The sequence below is a fragment of the Danio aesculapii genome, chromosome 5, assembly GCF_903798145.1.
Source record: "Danio aesculapii chromosome 5, fDanAes4.1, whole genome shotgun sequence".
NCBI classification, from domain to species: Eukaryota; Metazoa; Chordata; class Actinopteri; order Cypriniformes; family Danionidae; genus Danio; species Danio aesculapii.
Window position 1 is genome coordinate 45269083 of NC_079439.1, and position 19196 is coordinate 45288278.

Here is a 19196-nt window from a genome sequence, read left to right on the forward strand (position 1 = left end):
TTATTTATGTACTGTGATGTACACTTGGACTGAATATTGAAGAAATGTGGGACAGAGATCTTTTATGTTTTTAAGTGAATGGCAGCAGATCTAGGGGCATAGAATTGGCATGGACGAAGGGGACGTGTACCCACCAAGATCCACCGACAGCTGAAATGTCCCCACTAGTAATTTCAAGAGTTCACACTTAGCTAATGATAGATTATAGAATGTGTTTAGCATGCTGTCCTGGGAGAGAGCCTTGAGCTCAAAAGATCCTCGAGCCCAGGGCTCCCTCCCGTTGCAGGGCGAGAGGGGAGTTTGAGCTCAGTTAGATCTTGAAAGTCCCCCGCTGTAGTAGCTAATGATCAGATAGTGATTGCTCTTAAGAGATAACTACTAACTAGGAGCATGTATATGGTGCAGATTTGGATTAGTCAATTAATTTAAGTTGCATGTTTTTGGAAGATGGGAGGAAACCGGGGAACCCGGGGGAAACCTACGTGAGCACGGGGAGAATGTGTAAACTCCACACAGAAACGTCCTTGGTAAGGACTAAAACCAGTGAAGTTCTTGCTGTGAGGCAACAGTGCTAGCCACTGGGCCACCGTGCCACCCATCTAGGAAAGGAAGAGGAGTAGGGGTGGAATGGGGGATTCTTCAAAACGAAGCTGGCTGTGATATGGAACTTAGGGTATTTAAAGTGGCTTTGGAATCATCTGATTGGTTAACCATGAATTGGTTAAAGCATGATCAGTTGTGTTCCATCATAAGCATGTGATCCTTTCGAAATTAGTTTATAAATAAACTTCACTTAATTCACTTAAAAAAATTGCGCTTGTCAAAATTAACCTAGACATCCAGAAAGGGTTAAATCGCATTCTCTACTCGAGTAGTACCACCAAAACACACATGAACATTGTGATTGGCTAGCCTTTCCCTGCTTGCATGTGAGAGGCTGTAGCTGCATTCAGATGTAACAGTACCAAAACTGTGCAGGGGAATTTTCCCATGCAAGAATAAGGTGTGTGAGGTCACATAAAGTCACATAAACTCAAGTTTGCTGCTGAATAACACTGTCCATCATAATAATGGTAAAATTAAAGCTAGTGTTTTTTTTCCCACTTTGACGTACAATCTAACGTTTTAGCAGGTTGATATAGTCTGTGAATAATATGGTCTAAAAACTAACTGCACATTAATCTGCTAAATGTAAAAGTATAAATAATATGATCCCTGTCGGTTCTCCTAATCTCTCAGAGTAGGCCAGCCTGTCAAATTTCACAGGTCCCCACCAATGTCAAGAGCAAACCTACGCCATTGAGCAGTTTTGAAAGTCAGCTTGAGGTTTTAGCTAAATTAATCAGAGAGATCAGAGAGACGTCTGTCATGTCAATGGAAGATGGGATTTTTCAAAGGTTTTTTTTTGGACATGTTGTGCCTTTATTTTGATTGAACAGATTTTTGGAAGCAAATTTGTAGAGAGAAAGAGCGAGCATGGAATTCAGAAAAGTTAGAGAGCCAGCATTCAAAGGTCACTCGAAGTAAAGTTGTGCTACATGTTGCTGCACTGTCCACAAGGCTATGGCGCTGATTGAAGATGATGTTTCGATATAAACATTAGAGAATGTGGTCAGAATTTGTTTAAAGAAAAAAAGGGCAGGTGTAGGTGGCTTCCAGGATTTTCTCCAATCAATTAAACTGATTTAGGGAACAAAGTTTATCTATTTCGGCGGTTCGTTTCGCTGTGGCAACCCCTAATTAATAAAGGGACTAAGCCGAAAAGAAAATGAACGAATGAACTTATTTATTTCAAATTTTTTTAATCTGTTTTTTTTTACATGGAATATCAGCTACAACATTTATTTTATAACTATCCTTCCATGTTGTTGTTAACACTACCCCAAATAAACACTTCCTTCCCTCAACTGCCTCTAACTTCCCATTGAAAAAACTAAATAAACACAATAAAATAAATAAATAAATAAATAAATAATAAAGACAAATAAATAAATGTTAAAAATAAAAAATTAAATGAATAATAAATATGTATTCATGTATTTTTGCTCAGCTTAAGAATCAATCGAGTTAGCCAGTAGATAATCTAAAAAGGGGCGCCATAACTTGTCAAAGGTCTTCAACGAACCAGTAAGTGATAGTCTAATCTTTTCTAATTTATTGCAAGTAAACACTTCTTGTATCCATGCGTCAAAAGAGGGTGGAGAGACGTGTTTCCACTTTAACAGGATGAGACGTCTTGCTGTTAAAGTAGTAAAAGCTAAAGCCTTTCAGACCATTGCTGAAAGGTTAGCATCTACTGCCATCCCAAAAATGGCCAGAAGTGGATTTGTATCCAGATCTGTCGAAAGCATCTTTCAAAGTTTTAAATATTTTAGTCCAATAATCAAATAATTTAGGGCATTCCCACAGCATGTGGATGTGGTGATTGCTTGCACCCATTACATGCATCACTGACAGAGGGATATTTTAACAAGTCTAGCATTAACGGGACAAAGTTTAACTTCTTTTCCCAGTCAAAGAAATTCTTCTCATGCTGGAGATTTGCTGATGTGAGCAAGTGTTTTTGAAAGTTCACAGTTTCTGAAATGCAAAGGGAATGTTATTTAAATGTGTTCTTTTTCAACAATGGTACTGTTCATGGAATTAAACTGTTTAATGCTGCGATCTTAAACTATCAGCACATCTAGAATTGCATTTTGTCAGAAAATGTGCTACATATAGACATGGGATGATAACCGGTTTCAAAGTTTACCGTGGTTTGGAAAAGTCAAGGTTTTAAAACTGCTAAGATTTTCTGTTCTACCGTTCCTAAGGTATATGTAAGTTTTTTAAATGTTTTTTATTGTTGTAATGAAATCTGTGTTTTTGAAACTAGTGAAGACAGCAGAAGTCAATGATTTATTTTAATTATTTAGCCTGCACTATAAAAAAAATCCAACTTGAAAAAAGTTTAAATTACTTGTTTGTTTATTTTTTGTTGTTGGTTTGGCAATTATCTATAAAAATGTCTTTATAACTACATTTAACACATTTACTTAACCTAAATTAAAAGTTTCTTCATTAAGTTAAAAAGATTCGTTTGTGAGCAAAACTGCACGTTCACCCAATAAGCGTCTGCCTATCTGTTACTTTGAGTTGAGTTAGTTTGAGATCTAATAATAAATCGAACTTTAAAAACAACTACCCAAATGATAAATCAAATGCTCAAATGTTCAAATAATAAATCAAAATGCATTTTTAAATGAGAAAATAAAGGTATTTGATATTTAATTTTCATGATAAACTCAGTAAAATCCTGTAATAATTAAATGACAAATCAAATGCTCAAACTATAATTCAAATTATACCACACACACATCTCACGATGGACTGATTACTAGGACTATCAAGACACCTCATTCACACAGACTCTTTGCTGAGTCTTGTTTTTCCCTGTGAAGCATTACAAAGTGGTTTTCCCCTGTTTGTCCTGCCATGTTTTGATCCTTGTCTTGTTCTTACCATTGTTGTTGTTTTTTTGCCTTCTGTCGTGTTTCTAATTCTAGTTGTCTAATAAATGTTTTGTTAACATTTGTCTCTGTTAAAGTTTTTTTTAAATGAACTATGTTTGTTTGTTCTGATAATTTATCATTTCTTAGTACCAATTTCCAAAAGAGTTTTTTTGTTCACTCAACTTTAGAAATTTTTGTTCCCCGCAACGAGAAAAAACAAAAGGAAACGTTATTGTTAAACGTTATTGTTGAGCCTTCTGTCTTGTTTCTAATTCTGTGTCTAATAAATGTTTTGTTAACATTTCTCTCTGTTTAAGTTTTTGTTCTGATAATGTATTATTTTTAGTACCAATTTCCACAAGAGTATTTTTGCTCACTCAACTTCAGACATTTTAGGTGAGTGCAACTGATGTTTTCAAAAGTCGAGTGAACAAGAAACAACCAAAAGAAAAAAGGATTAAAAGTTTTTTGTTCACTCAACTTCAGGCATTCCAGTTCTGCAGACAAAAATGTTCAGTCTGCACAACTTAAAAAGTTCTTCAAAGTTTCTTGTATTACTGACAAACAATTTTAGGTCAGTGCAACTGATGTTTTCAAAAGTTGAGTGAACAAGAAAAAGTGAAAGGAAATAAGGATTATGTTGTTTTTTAATAGTGTGTCATGTTTACTGTTCCAAATTATTATAAATGTTTCCTAAAACAAAATATATTGTGTTCAATGGGGGAAAACATCCCCCATCATGTTTTTTTTGCCCAGACATTTTAAAAGAACTTATTTTAGAGCAGTAATCACAATACCGTGATACTGTGATATTTTTATCCAAGGTTATCCTATCGTCAGAAACTTATATTGGACCATGCCTAGCTACATATGAATTTTAACTTATTTCACAACCTCAGCATTCATAAATTCTCTTCCCCTTGGCCTCATGGCATAATAAAGTGTTTACTAGATGTGCACTTCGGAATCTCAGCAGAAGTAATCAGTAATCTTGCCTATTTTTTTTTATTCTATGAATGTGGACTTAGTACTTTCACATAATATTGTAGGGAAGTAGGGATGCATTTCTGAATGCACTGTAAGAATATTCTGCTGAGATATAAGCAGATATGTGTGTGAGTAAATATTATTGTTTTCCCTATATGATTAAACTGTGGTAAAACATTTCTAGCAATGCTCTAAATTTAGCTGCTCTAAATGTATTATAAACAATGTGTTCTTGGGGCTTAATTCTTTATTTTTAACATGGTTAATACACTGTATGACCAATCAAAAATGCATGAAAACAATGCATTTCATTAATGAAGACTTTGTTAAAGTGTACATTTAAATATTTTACAAACAAATAGAATACACCTGAAATTACCTGTAAAACTAAATCTGAATGGTGTCTGAACAAAAAGTAATATGAGGCATTTCGAAACGCTGCTTGACTTACAATGAGAAAGAGAGAGAGAGAGGGACAATGTTTCAGTTCTACAATCATCTATTATAGAGAGCACTAGCCAACCATTTGATAACACACCAGCAGACCCCCGCTCTCTAAATCAGCTCAGCTCATTAAAAAGTCCCATCATGCTCTTTCTGTCATCGCTTCACCCACATAACCTCATCATCTCCTGCCCTCATTCTCCAAAACCACCCTCCCAGGCTAAACATTTCAAATGTACATCTGAAAAGCACAGTGGCTAACTTCATCCAACTCTATTTTCTATTCAAACGTCACTAGTGATGTCCATATGTACAGCTTCAAAAGCAGCGCATTTAAATATGACATTTAGACTGTCTTTCACATTTCCATCCGCAGACTCAAACTGAATGACATCCTGAATTTTTTTAGTGCTCCCTCCAAATACTGTCAAGGTAACCTTCATTTATTGTACTGCAGAGGTAAACCGCTTTACATACCTGCAAGCTTACTTATTGTCTCTCTTTCTATTTTGTTCACCCTCGCTCACACAAACACATGCATATACACACACCAAAATACTCAAGGGACAAAAACTAATCTCTGTCTCCTTTTGATCTCCTCTGTAAATCCCATCAAAATGAAATAAAGGTCTCACTGTATGGGGTCTGTTCCACATCCAAATCCCAAACCACATCGCATTAAGATCTGAACAAGCTCACAATTATTACAAAATAACAATCTTCTCTGCAATTATTCTTGCTACTTCTCGATGAGCCTCTGTGAAATATATTTGACCTTAATTGCTATGGATGAAAGATGCATCCGCTTTTCCCCAACTGCTCTCTGTGGGTATTTAAGTCTGTATATTATATAATGGACTGGAAGAATGTTTCTTTAAGGCCGGAATACACTACTTTTAAAATAGGAACACATATTAAAACACCATGTGCGATATACACTTGCTGACTTAAATGGTTACAGAGAAAAACTGGGCATCACACATTACAGACCGAGGATCTCTCACTAAGAAACCTTCAAGTCACTCCAAAATCAACACACTCATGGAAAAACATGTTGCCTTGTTGCTTGGAGACACACGACATTAAAAAAGTTCTAAAATCAGCTCAAATATCAGATGTTTTGAAGCTAAGCACATTCTAGGCCTAACTTTCCTCACTCTTTTGTATTATAAATGTGCTCTATTTACAAGTCCAAAAATGACCATAATAGACTACACCTGGCAAAAGTCTTGTTGCTTATCCAAGTTTTAGGAACAACAAATAATAACTTGACTTCTAGTTGATCATTTGGTATTAGAAGTGGCTTTTATGAAAGGCAAAGGCCTCCAGATTACGCCTATTTTACCAAAATAAAATATGATCATGCCTTAATTTTTAATTATTTTATTATGACAGTAAGGTCTGACTTTGCTTAGACAAAAGTCTTGTCACTTAACAGAAATAATATACACTTTGGAATATACAGTCATGCTGCAGTGGAAAAAGAATTAATATTGTGTATGACTCTCATGAGCTTGGAGGACTGCATCCATACATCTCTGCAATGACTCAAAAAATGTATTAATAAAGTCATCTGGAATGACAAAGAAAGCGTTCTTGCAGGACTCCCAGAGTTCATCAAGATTCTTTGGCTTCATCTTCAATGCCTCCTCTTCATGTTCAATAATGTTCATGTCTTATGACTGAACTGGCCAATCCTGGAGCACCTTGATCTTCTTTGCTTTCAGGAACTTTGATGTGGAGGCTGAAGTATGAGAAGGAGCGCTATCCTGCTGAAGAATTTTTCCTCTCCTGTGCTTTGTAATGTAATGGGTAGCACAAATGTCTTGATACCTCAGGCTGTTGATGTTGCCATCCACTCTGCAGATCTCTCGCACTCCCCCATACTGAATGTAACCCCAAACCATGATTTTTCCTTCACCAAACTTGACTGATTTCTATGAAAATCTTGGGTCCATGCGGGTACTAATAGGTTTTCTGCAGTATTTGTGATGATTGGGATGCAGTTCAACAGATCATTCATCAGAAAAATCTACTTTCTGCCACTTTTCCAAATGATCTACTAGAAGTCGAGTTATTATTTGTTGCTCTTACAAACATACCATGCCATGTTGGACAAGTTAAACAAATAGTTCAGTTCAACCTTGCAGGATCCATAATTTAAAATAATTCAATTTTAAAATGCATGAATTGATCCAGAAGTAAAAGCAGGAAAGTTTCTGGGCTAAATGAATATTTCTCTGTGATTATTCTATGTTTGACAGATGCTGTGCGCTGTAGTTGGGCTGAGACTCACCTCTGCATGTGCGTGTGCTGGTGTTGAGGTAATACTGATGAGCACAGCTCTCATACTGACATTCCCCAAACAGAAGCACTTTAGCTGGATCTCTACAGGATGAGCACACGCCTGCCACCTCGCAGCTCAGACACTGAGAATCACACTCTGAAACACACACACAGTCATAATCAATTAATATACAGTATTAAATAAAGAAGTGCACACAAAATATGACTGGCAATGCAAATACAAAATATTAATAAGAAATTTAAGAAGAATAAAATGAATCCCTTATATAGCAGCAATAACAGAATTTTTGAAACAAACCTGCCTACTTCAGTCAATAATTGTTTTACATACAGTGGTGGAAAGAGTACTGAAAAATCATACTTGAATAAAATAACCATTACTTGTCTAAAAATGTAGAGCAAGTAGAGTAAAAGTATCTGTTGCAAATATTACTCAAAGTACGAGTAAAAAAAACTTTTCAAAAGTACTCAAGATTAGTGAGTAGTGAGTATTACGCTGTAAAAAGCTGATGCATTTGTGAATGTGTGTAAACGTAACATTCTGTAGTGCATTTAGTCATTGTCCAGCAGGTACACAATGTCAGAAGACGGTAATATTAGGTTTGATTTAGGTTGTGATGTCAGATGATCAAAATTCAATGTCTCGCCAGCGTCTATGGACAAGTTATTTCGATGTCCAATAACATTGATATTTGGTTGATTTTAGGTTGTGTTGGAAAGTGACCAAAATTCAACATCAAGCCAACATCTTAATCCAACGTCATATCAATGTCAAATACTGACATTTACTCATCAGGTATGGCAACTAAAATCCAACATCTGATAGACATCATAGTGGTAACATCCACATAACATCAAGCTGTAACATCATTAGACATTGATGTTTGGTTGGTTTTAGGTTGGACGTTGAGGTCAGCCTTACGTTGGGTTCTGATGTCAACCCAATTTTCATTTCCAAAAAGTCAGACATACGTTGGACAAGCTCATTGCAATATGGCTATAACATTAGTGAGATTACCAGAACATAAGAACAAAGCATATGTCCACTGAAGCATTATGGCAGGCCGTTTTGACTTTCAGTCATTCCAGGATATGAATTCTTTATATCAACAATTCACTTCTTGATATTAACAGTTTAATTGTTGGTATAAACAACTGAATTCCTGACATTCAATGCAATTCAATTCAAGTTTTTTTTCAAAGCAGCTTTTCAAACAAATAATTAACAATTAAATTGTTGACATAAGAATTACATTTCCACTAATAAAAACTTATATAATTTTTAAAAGCTATAATTGTTTTTACACTAGTTTAATGTCACCATAGGCTGCCACTCAAAGTTAATTGTTGATATCAATTGATTTCTTTACTAGTTGAAATGTAATTCCTGATATAAATTATTTAATTGTTGACATCAAAAATTCAATCACTGATATAAGGAATTAAATTGTTGATTTGAGCAACTGAATTGCTACTAGTAAAAAAAATGTTGAGTGTATTTAAATCGTGCTTAGCGCACATTTAAAAACAAACCAAAATGCCGAAATAGATGCTCAGCACCTCACCAGGCTGCTGGCATTCTAATACTTACCAAGTAAGGGAGACAGGCAGAAAATGTGGAAGCTAAGTAAAACACACTTCATAAACAGTTAATTTCTCTGCATTTGTTCATAACTTATACAATATAAAAAAAAAAATCTTTATTTATAAGGAGCTGTGGGGTGGCACGGTGGCTCAGTGGTTAACACTGTCGCCTTACAGCAAAAAGGTTGCTTGTTCAACTCCTGGCTGGGCCAATTGGCATTTCTGTGTGGAGTTCTTGCATGTTTTCTCCTTGTTTGTGTGGTTTTCCACTGGGTGCTCCGGTTTCCCCACCAGTCCAAAGACATGCGGTCTAGGTGAATTGAATAAATTAAATTGTCTGCAGTTTATGGGTGCATGAGTGTTTCCCAATGCTGGGTTGTGACTGGAAGAGCATCCACTACTTAAAACATATGCTGGAATGGTTGGCTGTTCACTCCACTGTGGTGACCTCTGAAATATAGACTAAGCTAAAGGAAAATGAATGAATGAATGAATAAAGAGCTGTGATTTATATGCTGCTGAGAAAATAGTCCGGATGGCCGAACGAATCACTGGCACTACCCTTCTTACACTTCAAGATCTGTACTCTTCTAGACTGAGTAAAAGGGCTTGCAAAATCACCCTGGACCCCTCACACCCAGCACACTCCCTGTATGAACTGTTACCGTCTGGTCGGCGCTACAGAGCACTGAGCACAAAAACAGCCAGACACAGGAAAGGTTTCGTTCCTCAGGCCATCTACCTCATGAACAGCTAAATATTCCCCTACTGTTCAATAAACATTTGCAATACTTTCTCATATGCACTTGTACACAGCCTGTATATTTATAACAAATCTGTACATACACTTCAACACCGTGATTTTTTTTTTCGAATTGCATTTCTGTTTAATGTTTATCGTATTTTCCCATATTTATTTAGTTCTGTCACTTGTCACTTTACATACATTGGAAGCTTCTGTAGCCAAAACACTTGGCAATAAAGCCAATTCTGATTCTGATTCTGAAAAGATGGGTCATGTATACGTAGCTCCATAATTTATGATCTTAGTTTTAATAATTAAACAACAACAACCATTACACCCCTAATAGACAGACTTACTTTGGCAAACTCGGTTTTCATCAGCATAATATCCAGTCGGACAGCGTGGACTACAGAGGCCTGATGGGCCCAAAACCTCAGGGGCCAAACAAGAGGTACAGGAAAGAGGACCATCAGCACTGCACTCCTCACAGGAAGAGTGACATTCTGGAGGACACAAGCACAAGGCAGAAATACGAGCTGATTATTAAGATGATGAGCAGAAAAATAAGAATAAAGACAAGATATCTAAAAAAAAATAGGACAAGCGAGGCCTACATTAGACCTCTAAATCAGATAAACACCATATAGAGCTGTAAATCTCTGATGTATTTAATATGTGCAGCTGTATACAGTATCACTGATTCAGACCGCACTCAGCGACAGCAGATAACGTTATTAAAAATGTTCAATCTTAAAAAGTAGAGCCACTGCGTTTTTGGCATTTAAATAAGCACTGTTGCCAAGGACGTTCAAATTTCAGTGTAATAAAGAAATAAGACACTTAAAAGGAAAGCTATTCACATCCTAAACTAAAAATGTTTATTCACATAGGACGGTCAGATTACTGTCAACTTGACATATTAGTTTGAAACAGGGTGAAGACACTTGAAATGCTACGGTAAGTGCAAGCAAATTCCAGCAAGTGTTTGTTTTGACTTTAATGCATACACATCCTATTCAGACATGTGCATATAAATGTATTTGCGCACATTCATGTACACTCCCATGACATCACTTCAAAGACAGGCAATTAAAGAAGGCCATAATAGTTTATAGATCGCATCAGCATCTTAAAAGATTTCGCATTAAAGCCAAGCACTGCATCACACTCCCTAATAAAAACAAATGCACCGTCTCATTCACGCTGTCAGCAGAGGGCCACATTTGAAGCATCACAGGTAATTGCATAAGGGTTATGGAAACAGAGGCACTGGCTATATTACATTGAGAGATCATGTAGAATGACAAATCAGTGCATAAAGAGGATTGTGGCATTGAGAGGAGAAGCTGTATGTGACTGATGTTCAATTTACATAATGAAACTCCATCCTGGAAATACTGTAAGGCAGCAGAGGGCCTTTCTCAGTGGAAGACAAGATGAATTATCATTATTGTGTGATGCAGATTAGGATTGTGCATGAACGTATTGTGACAAGAGCATTGAAAGGTTTGCAATAGTACAACCTTAGTGTAGCTGATGTTGATCGGTCAGCTTGTATTTTTTGTTTTTTATTTTGTATTTCATTATTTGAAAGCGCATTGGTTTATGTTATAAATTTACTTGTTTCCGGTTGGCTTTAGTCAGAGGTCAGATGATCCCCTTTGATTGATTTAACCTGTGAAAGTTTGTATGCAGTATGCAGTAGGTAGTGCTGTCACCTCACAGCAAAAAGGTCGCTGGTTCGAGTCTCGGCTGGGTCAGTTGGTGTTTCTGTGTGGAGTTTGCATGCTCTCCCTGCGTTCGTGGGGGTTTCCTCCGGGTGCTCCGGTTTCCCCCACAGTCCAAAGACATGTGGAACAGGTGAATTGGGTAGGGTAAATTGTCTGTGGTGTATGTGTCTGAATGAGTGTGTGTGGATGTTTCCCAGAAACGGGTTGCAGCTGGAAGGGCATCCGCTGAGTAAAACGTGTGCTGAATAAGTTGGCGGTTCATTCCGCTGTGGTGACCCCTAATTAATAAAGGGACTAAGCCGAAAAGAATGAATGGATGAAAGTTTGTATGGACAGCATAGTGAGATCTCAATGCAGGCACCTGTTAAATGCTCCTGCTTATTCGACTGCTAGTTATCATTTTGATGTCCTTTTGATTGGGTTTGTGTAAAACATTTGGCTTGTTTGTTTATCCTTTAGTTTTCATGGTCTTCAATAAACTAAATTGTATTAAAATGCATCATCATTATCATTACAAATCACCCGCTTCGAATGTTATCACTCGATTGAATGGGCGTTATCAGTGGTTTTCAGCTGATAGATATGGGCCAATAGGGGCCTTCTGGCTGTTAAAGCTATACTAATAAAAAAGACTCCAGATCCAGATCTGTTTTTACATTACTGTGATGGTCGGGTTTACAGTTGGGATAGGGGTAGACGTTAACGAAATACAATTAATGGGAAATTTAATAAATACTATAAATAATTCTCGTTAACTTCCGGCCACAGCCGTATGTGATCTATAGCTGATTTACCATTTGGAGGGATGATAACAGTTTTCTGAGCATACTAGTAGGCACAGAAGGCCCCTACTGGCCTATATCTATCAGCTGATGACCACTGATAACAGCCATTCAATCGAGTGATAACATTCGAATCGGCTGGTGCATTACAGGAGCGCAATGAAAAGTGATCAAACAATGTGTTTTTCAATAATGAAGGGACAAAACAAGGGTGTAAATTACAGGGGGAAATTCAATCCGCTCCTAATTAATGCTTGATTCCACCCCAAAGGACATTAAAACAAAATTTATGAGGCATCTGCCCTTTAAATAGTACATACATATTTCTTAAATAATAATAATAATAATAATATAATAGATAACTAATTCATCTACACATAACATAACACATTTGACCACACACCTGAAACGGTTCATACCATTGTGAATGCATGATTGCGCCAAAAATATAAATTCAGCAGTTTAAAACTCGCAAATCCAGAGCACCGATAGACAACATAAGTTTTCACAAAACATTTTCTTGTAAAATAGGTGTTTGTATCAACATGTAGCCTAAAAGTAACATAAAATGAGATGCATTGTGTGTATTTTTATTATGCACTTGCCAGTGCATGGAAGTTAAACAGTAAAATAATAAATAAGTGCAGTCTCTCATAGTCATTAATCTATTTGTGCAGGAATGCAAAATTGTCACTGGTTGTTCAACCACTCAATATCCCTCAAAACACTCAAAACTTAATGATAAGTTTGATTAATAGATGTAATGGAATTAAATATATAAATTTGATTCACTGAAGCATATTACCCGAACATCAATGTATAATTTAAACCTTGAACTATATATTAACTAAAAAAAAGACCTACCAAACAATACTGAGCAAGAAAAAAATAATATTATGCATCATGTGGGAGTTTAAGTTATAATCAAGCCTGAAATAATCCCAAAATCATATTTCAAAAAGGTTTATGCTTTACTATATCTTGCTGCTCATTTAAACATATGAGGGAGATCAAATATGCACTTTTACAATGATCTAAACCACAGGTGTCAAATCCAGTTTCTAGAGGGCCACAGCTCTGCACAGCTGCGAAAAGGGGCGGGATTAAACAAGATGTTTAGACATTAAAAAAGCGAGCGATTGCTCCATATTTTAAATTTCTGTCCAGAGAGGTCATGTTTTGATCCTCGATTGGTCTCACGCAGTGATGCGATTTTGCAGGTCAGAGTTCACCAAGCTTGAACTTTGCACCGCAGCGAACTGCAAAACTTAAGGCATGACCCTGCGTTTCCGGTCTGACGCATTCGCGTGCATATGAATGGAAGTCTATGGGAGGAAAAGCCCAGTGTGACCGCAGCTTAAACTGGAGGTTTCAAACAAGCCTGAAAGACTCAATTAGTTTAAGCAGGTGTGTTTAATTAGGGATAAAGCTAAACTGTGCAGAGCTGCGGCCCTCCAGGAACTGGATTTGACACCTGTGATCTAAACTATTACAGTACAAACACCACAAGGTAGCTCTGTCATAATTACTCATCAGTCAGTTACGAGCAATTGATTGGAATAATGCACAGTATTAACATAATTGATTATAAAATACCCTGATACCACATACTTGTATAATATGCAACAACACAGCATTTTCAAAGTGCAGTGCTCACATTTATTTCATTTAACAGCAATTCTAAAGTTTAATTATAACATAATTCTTATTTACCCATCTGCACATTTAACACCTCTCAAAATGACAGTTAAAATGTTTGTCAGGTCAATTAAGACAACCAAAACCAAAATCAAAATTTGCTCAGATTTGGTTTGTTTTAAACATGTTTTGAGTTATTTTTCTTCTGCTGAACATTCACTCAAGTCAAACTCAGTACACCTGAAGCAACGATATGTGTGGAGGAAAAAAAAAATCACCATGTAAAAATGTACAAAAGGAGAACAAACTATCCCACACACTGTATGCATTAATTATGTATATACTGTATGTCTGATGAAGGTCATGAGATTGAAACGTTACATTACATAAATTATTCAGCAAGTATTGGTAGTGTACGGATTTGCCTGTTCTACGTCTGTTGAACATAAAAGAATAATGTTGGGAACCGGAAGCCAAAAAATACAATAGGAGTGAACGGCTACAGGTTTGTAACAGTCTTTTCGAATATCTTATATTATCTTATATATCTTTGTGTTCAACAGAAGAAAAACAGCTGGTTTGGAACAAGTGGAGGATGAGTAAATGATGACAGAATTTTCATTTTTAGACGAACTATACTTTTAAAATTTAGGGCATTTTTTTGTTGCACCTACTGTATGTTCATAAATATGTTGCAGAGTTCATGTAGATCTATTTTTGTCTCAAAATGTACCCCTAAAAAAAGTGCTTGGGTGGATTACTAATTATTTAATTGTGCTCTGTTACTGATTACAAATGACAAACAATAGGGTATATGCCGAAGCATGCTAATAGGACTTTTACTTTGCCAGTAACCTGGGTTAAGCGCCGTTGAACTGTTTGCAATTGCAAAATCGGCGCGTTTAAGGTTTGTTTTCTTTAAAAATCAGCGATCTCCACTGGCTGAGTGATATCCGATATAAAGTGGGTCTCAGATTGTACAAGGAGCACTGCATTAAATTGCCAACTATATTTTGGAATCTGATTACGTAATCTAGATTACATGTGATCAGTTACTTCCCAAAACTACCTGAAATTCTTACAGTAATTTACTTCAAAATAACAGAAACTCTGTTTGTACTGTAAGCATCCAGAAAGCACTTCACTTTAACTTACTTTTGCAGGCTCCATGCCAGCGATAGTGTTTCTGTGGGCACTCGGGAACACAGTGATTGCCCAGCAGAAGCATTCTGGGAACTTTACACCACAAACACACAGTGCCAGAGCCAGACTGCAGGTCTGCGACACAGCGCTGGCATCTCTCCTCGCACTCTGACAGAGAAACAAACAGACAGACGACACGCATTATTATTATGCAGATCCATAAGAGCATCCCTGACTGAGCAGAGGAAGAACATCTTATTAGATCATTATCTTAAAAATGTTCTCAAGGTGTAAAAGTAAACAGTGTTTTATCTGCGTATCCTCTCTCAGTGTTTATCAGCTGTGGGAATAGACTGGTATCACTGCCACGGACTCGCTGAGGGCGCTGATAATAAAGTGATGCAAATCAGCCAGCCAAAAGCTCTTATTTCTCAGGTTGCTTGATAATGTGCAGACACTATGAGACACCGGTAGATTCTTTAAATTATACATAGAGTTTATGCTTTACTGACTCTTGTAACAAGATCTAACTAGAAAAGGAGGTCTGTGGAAAGTTTCTGAGGAAAAGCAATTACACAATTATTAAAATGTGCCACTGTCATCTTCTGTGTATAATAAAAATAGAAGTCATTTAAATGATCCTGTCAAATTATGAATTTGTTATATAGTAAACATGCTAATTGTTTTAATAGTGTCCTAATGAGGTTTTGTCTGCGAATCATGCTTTTTTTTCATAATTCATACATATTTAAAAATTTCAATGCCAAAGTCTGAATGATTACATAAGCTATTTAACAACAACAAGGACATTTTTGCAATACTCGTCCAACTATTTGCAAACTCGTCCAATCATTTCAGTATTAATCCACCAGCTTTCATTTTGGAGCCATTTATCATACTGGTCTTCTTATACTGTAACGAAATGTGGTTTACAACCATTTCAAAACGTTTTCATATTAAACATTTATTTAGACAATCCACTTTTGATATTTTAAGGAAGGAAAAATATGTTTTACACCCCGGCGCATGGTCTAACAGGGTTGTGCTTATTCTCTTTATGAGTTATGGGTGTGTTTTGAGCACAAAGTGCATTAAACCAATCAGAGTCTCATCTTACATTCCCTTTAACAGTCAGTTGCGTCGCCCCATGGCGCATTTGCTATTTACATGGAGGACTTTGTAAGTGGAAAAACTGAAAGCTTCACTAGCAAGAAAACTGTTAAACAGACCATCTGCAGCACGAGGATAAAGAACGAGCCTCCTCCATTCGGCCTCTTTACTTTTTCTTTACTTTAACTCTTTACTTTACTCATTTACTTGGATAAGGAAATGATGTTGTACACACTCCACTGAAGACATCCATTAGCTGACATATTTAATTTTGTTTATTAAGCACAAAGATTTGTTTCAAAACTATTTATAAATTCAGTTCTAATTTCCAGCAAATTAATAAATGAACAATAATAACAAAGTGTGGTCAAAAAACCTGGGAGTTTTATCCACATGTTCTATTCTTATGCCCCATCTGCTGATGCATACGTCTCTGAAACCCAGGTGGACAAATCTAAACTTTTGTAAATATGCATAAAACAAATAATACTACTAATAATAACGTTATACAAATGCAAATTATCATTTCAGTGGTCTATTTCAGTTTCTCAAAATAGCAAATCAATGCGCCTTAACACACCTCTTTTATAGACAAGCACACCCATGAGTCCATAAAGTAGCGCAAATGGATTTGCTATTTAAACAACGTGTCACAAAGCTAAAAAGTATTTGCATAAAATGATTTTTACAGTTTTTTTTATGAAGAAAATGCAAATAATTTATGTGAAATATCTGTTGTATTCTTCCTCTATACTATCATTTGTTTGGGCCTTGTCGAACTTTTGTTTGAAAGAAAATGATTTTTTTATTTTTGTTTAAATGCAAAAAGGTCAAAGTCAGAGTAAGAATATTTATAATCTCAGACAGTCAGAAAATATTGAACACAACACACCTGTTTACATTAATAACACTAATATAATACTGGTAATTAATTAATTGTTGTTTGTTCAATGAAAAGTAAATTAGCATTTTACAATAATTTCAGGAAAAAACAAAACAAAAATATGAGACTCTGAAAACTAGAGCATGGCGAAGCTGAAAATTCAACATTAGTGCCAGGTTTTAGTGTTTTTACAGAATGTTGGTGAGCATAAGGGACTTGTTTCCCCCACCAGAACTCTGAACTGTCACTGAGAAAGATGAGGAATAAATAATATATTAAGTGTTTTTATTTAAATCTCCTGCCCTTGCTAGAGCTTGAGGGAATTGGGATTCTCTTGTCCAAACAGAAAAAAAGTTTACTTGAACCTTTTTGAAAGTCTCACTTTTTTAATGGCAACAAAATCCAGCACTCGGTGTAAGAAATAACTGCCCTCAGCCATAAAGTAAAAATGTAATTAATGAAAATAATTCTGAATTTATTGGACAATACTATATACCACAGTCTGTTCTTTGTATTTTACAACCGTGTCGATTTTCAACTAATGGTCCCATTTATCTTGGACATTCTGAAGCATATACTGCTTCTTTTGATTTGTTTCCTCATGTTTATTACACAAAACCTCCTTTCTTTATGAGACACAGACTGGTAATTCAACCAAAGTTTATTAAGAGCCAAATAACAGGGTACCATAATTAGTTTCAGGAATAAAGTGCCTCAAAGCACTTTTGACAAAAGAATGAGCATACTTCCCCATTTCCACACTCTTGGCATTGACTTTACAACAATACAGACATGCCCTTTGAACACAAAATCCTCCCTTGAAGGCAAAATGTGCCCATTTGACACCCTTAAACCCGAGCAGGTGCACTGACTTGAGATCAAAGGTGTAATCTGGAAGTTTTAAACAATGTTTCGGCGATGGTCTGGAAAAAACGGATTTTCACTCACCATCACAGAAACCCACAGAATTGAGGTACTGGCCCTCGGGGCAGCTGGTTCGGCAGTAGCCGTTATGAAGACTGGCATGAGCGGGACAGGCAGAGCAGTCGGCCTGAGACGGGCCTGTGCACTCCTTACATGATGGATGACAAGCTGAAGGGAGATAATGACGGGTACATCTTTAGATTCACAAAATAATCAGTTTATACTGTACACTACCTGACAAAAGTCTTGTCGTCTATCCCAGTTGTAAGAGTAACAAATAATAGCTTGACTTCTAGTTTGGAAAAGTGGCAGAAGGTACATTTTTCTGATGAACCATCTAATGAACTGCATCCCATTCTTCAGCAGGAGAGTGCTCCTTCTCATACTTCAGCCTCCACATCAAAGTTCCTGAAAGCAAAGAAGGTCAAGGTGCTCCAGGATTGGCCAGCCCAGTCATCAGACATGAACATTATTGAGCATGCGTGGGGTAAGATGAAGGAGGAGGCATTAAAGATTTCAAACTTTCTTTGCCATTCCAAATGATGTTAGTAATAAGTTTTTCGAGTCATTGCAGAGATGTATGGATGCAGTCCTCTATGCTTATGAGAGTCATACACAATATTAATTTTTTTTCCACTGCACCATGACTTTATGTTCTATTCTGTACATTATTTCTGTTACAGTAAGTGACAAGACTTTTGTCAAAGCAAAGTCAGACCTTACTGTCCTAATTAAATAATTGATTATCAAGGCATGATCATATTTTATTTTTTGGTAAATTAAGCGTAATCTAGAGGCCTTTGCCTTTCATACAAGCCACTTTTAATACCAAATGATCAACTAGAAGTCAAGTTATTATCTGTTGTTATCTTGGATAGGCGACAAGATTTTTGTCAGATAGTGTATTAATCTACAGGGAAACAGGCTTTTTATTATTTGAAGAACAAAGGAAAGACCTTGACAAGTGAGGTCCTGAATGTGGAAGAAGCCATTGGGACATTTGCTGAGGCACTGCCCTTGATGGAGGACACCGAGTCGCAAACAAGAGGTACAGTTCTGGAAACTTCCACCAATGCAGTCTGAACATGAGCTGTGGCATTCTGAAAGAGAAAAACAAAACAATGAGGAAATGATTGGTGAGATATTATATTATATTGACTCATATTAACACACTAATACAGTGGGTGACACTTCAAAAGGACCATTACGATGACGTGTGGCGCTGTCGTGGCACTAAGGGTTTAAGAATGTGTTTTTAGGTGTAATAGCAGTTTGCGACTATGCCAGGGGGCACAAAGAGAAGGGATGCGAGCAGACAGAAATACACAGCAGCTGTAAATACCCATGTAAAGGAAAATGAAATAATGAAACAAAGCATTATAATTCATTAATCATTAAAACCTTTTTAACAAGCTTTATTATCATTGT

The 19196-nt window shown here is 36.4% G+C and overlaps 1 protein-coding gene across 2 annotated transcripts in view; it reads right to left on the minus strand.

The window, feature by feature from the left end:
* The window catches only part of fras1 (Fraser extracellular matrix complex subunit 1), a 252169-nt gene that overhangs the window by 98346 nt on the left and 134627 nt on the right, over positions 1-19196 (minus strand). For both annotated transcript variants that reach the window (XM_056458293.1, XM_056458292.1), the window contains exons 19-23: positions 18725-18868; positions 17793-17936; positions 14864-15019; positions 9915-10061; positions 7219-7365 (exon numbers count right to left, since the gene is read on the minus strand). In XM_056458293.1, the coding sequence (XP_056314268.1) occupies positions 7219-7365; positions 9915-10061; positions 14864-15019; positions 17793-17936; positions 18725-18868 (738 nt within the window). The remainder of the gene's footprint in view (positions 1-7218; positions 7366-9914; positions 10062-14863; positions 15020-17792; positions 17937-18724; positions 18869-19196) is intronic.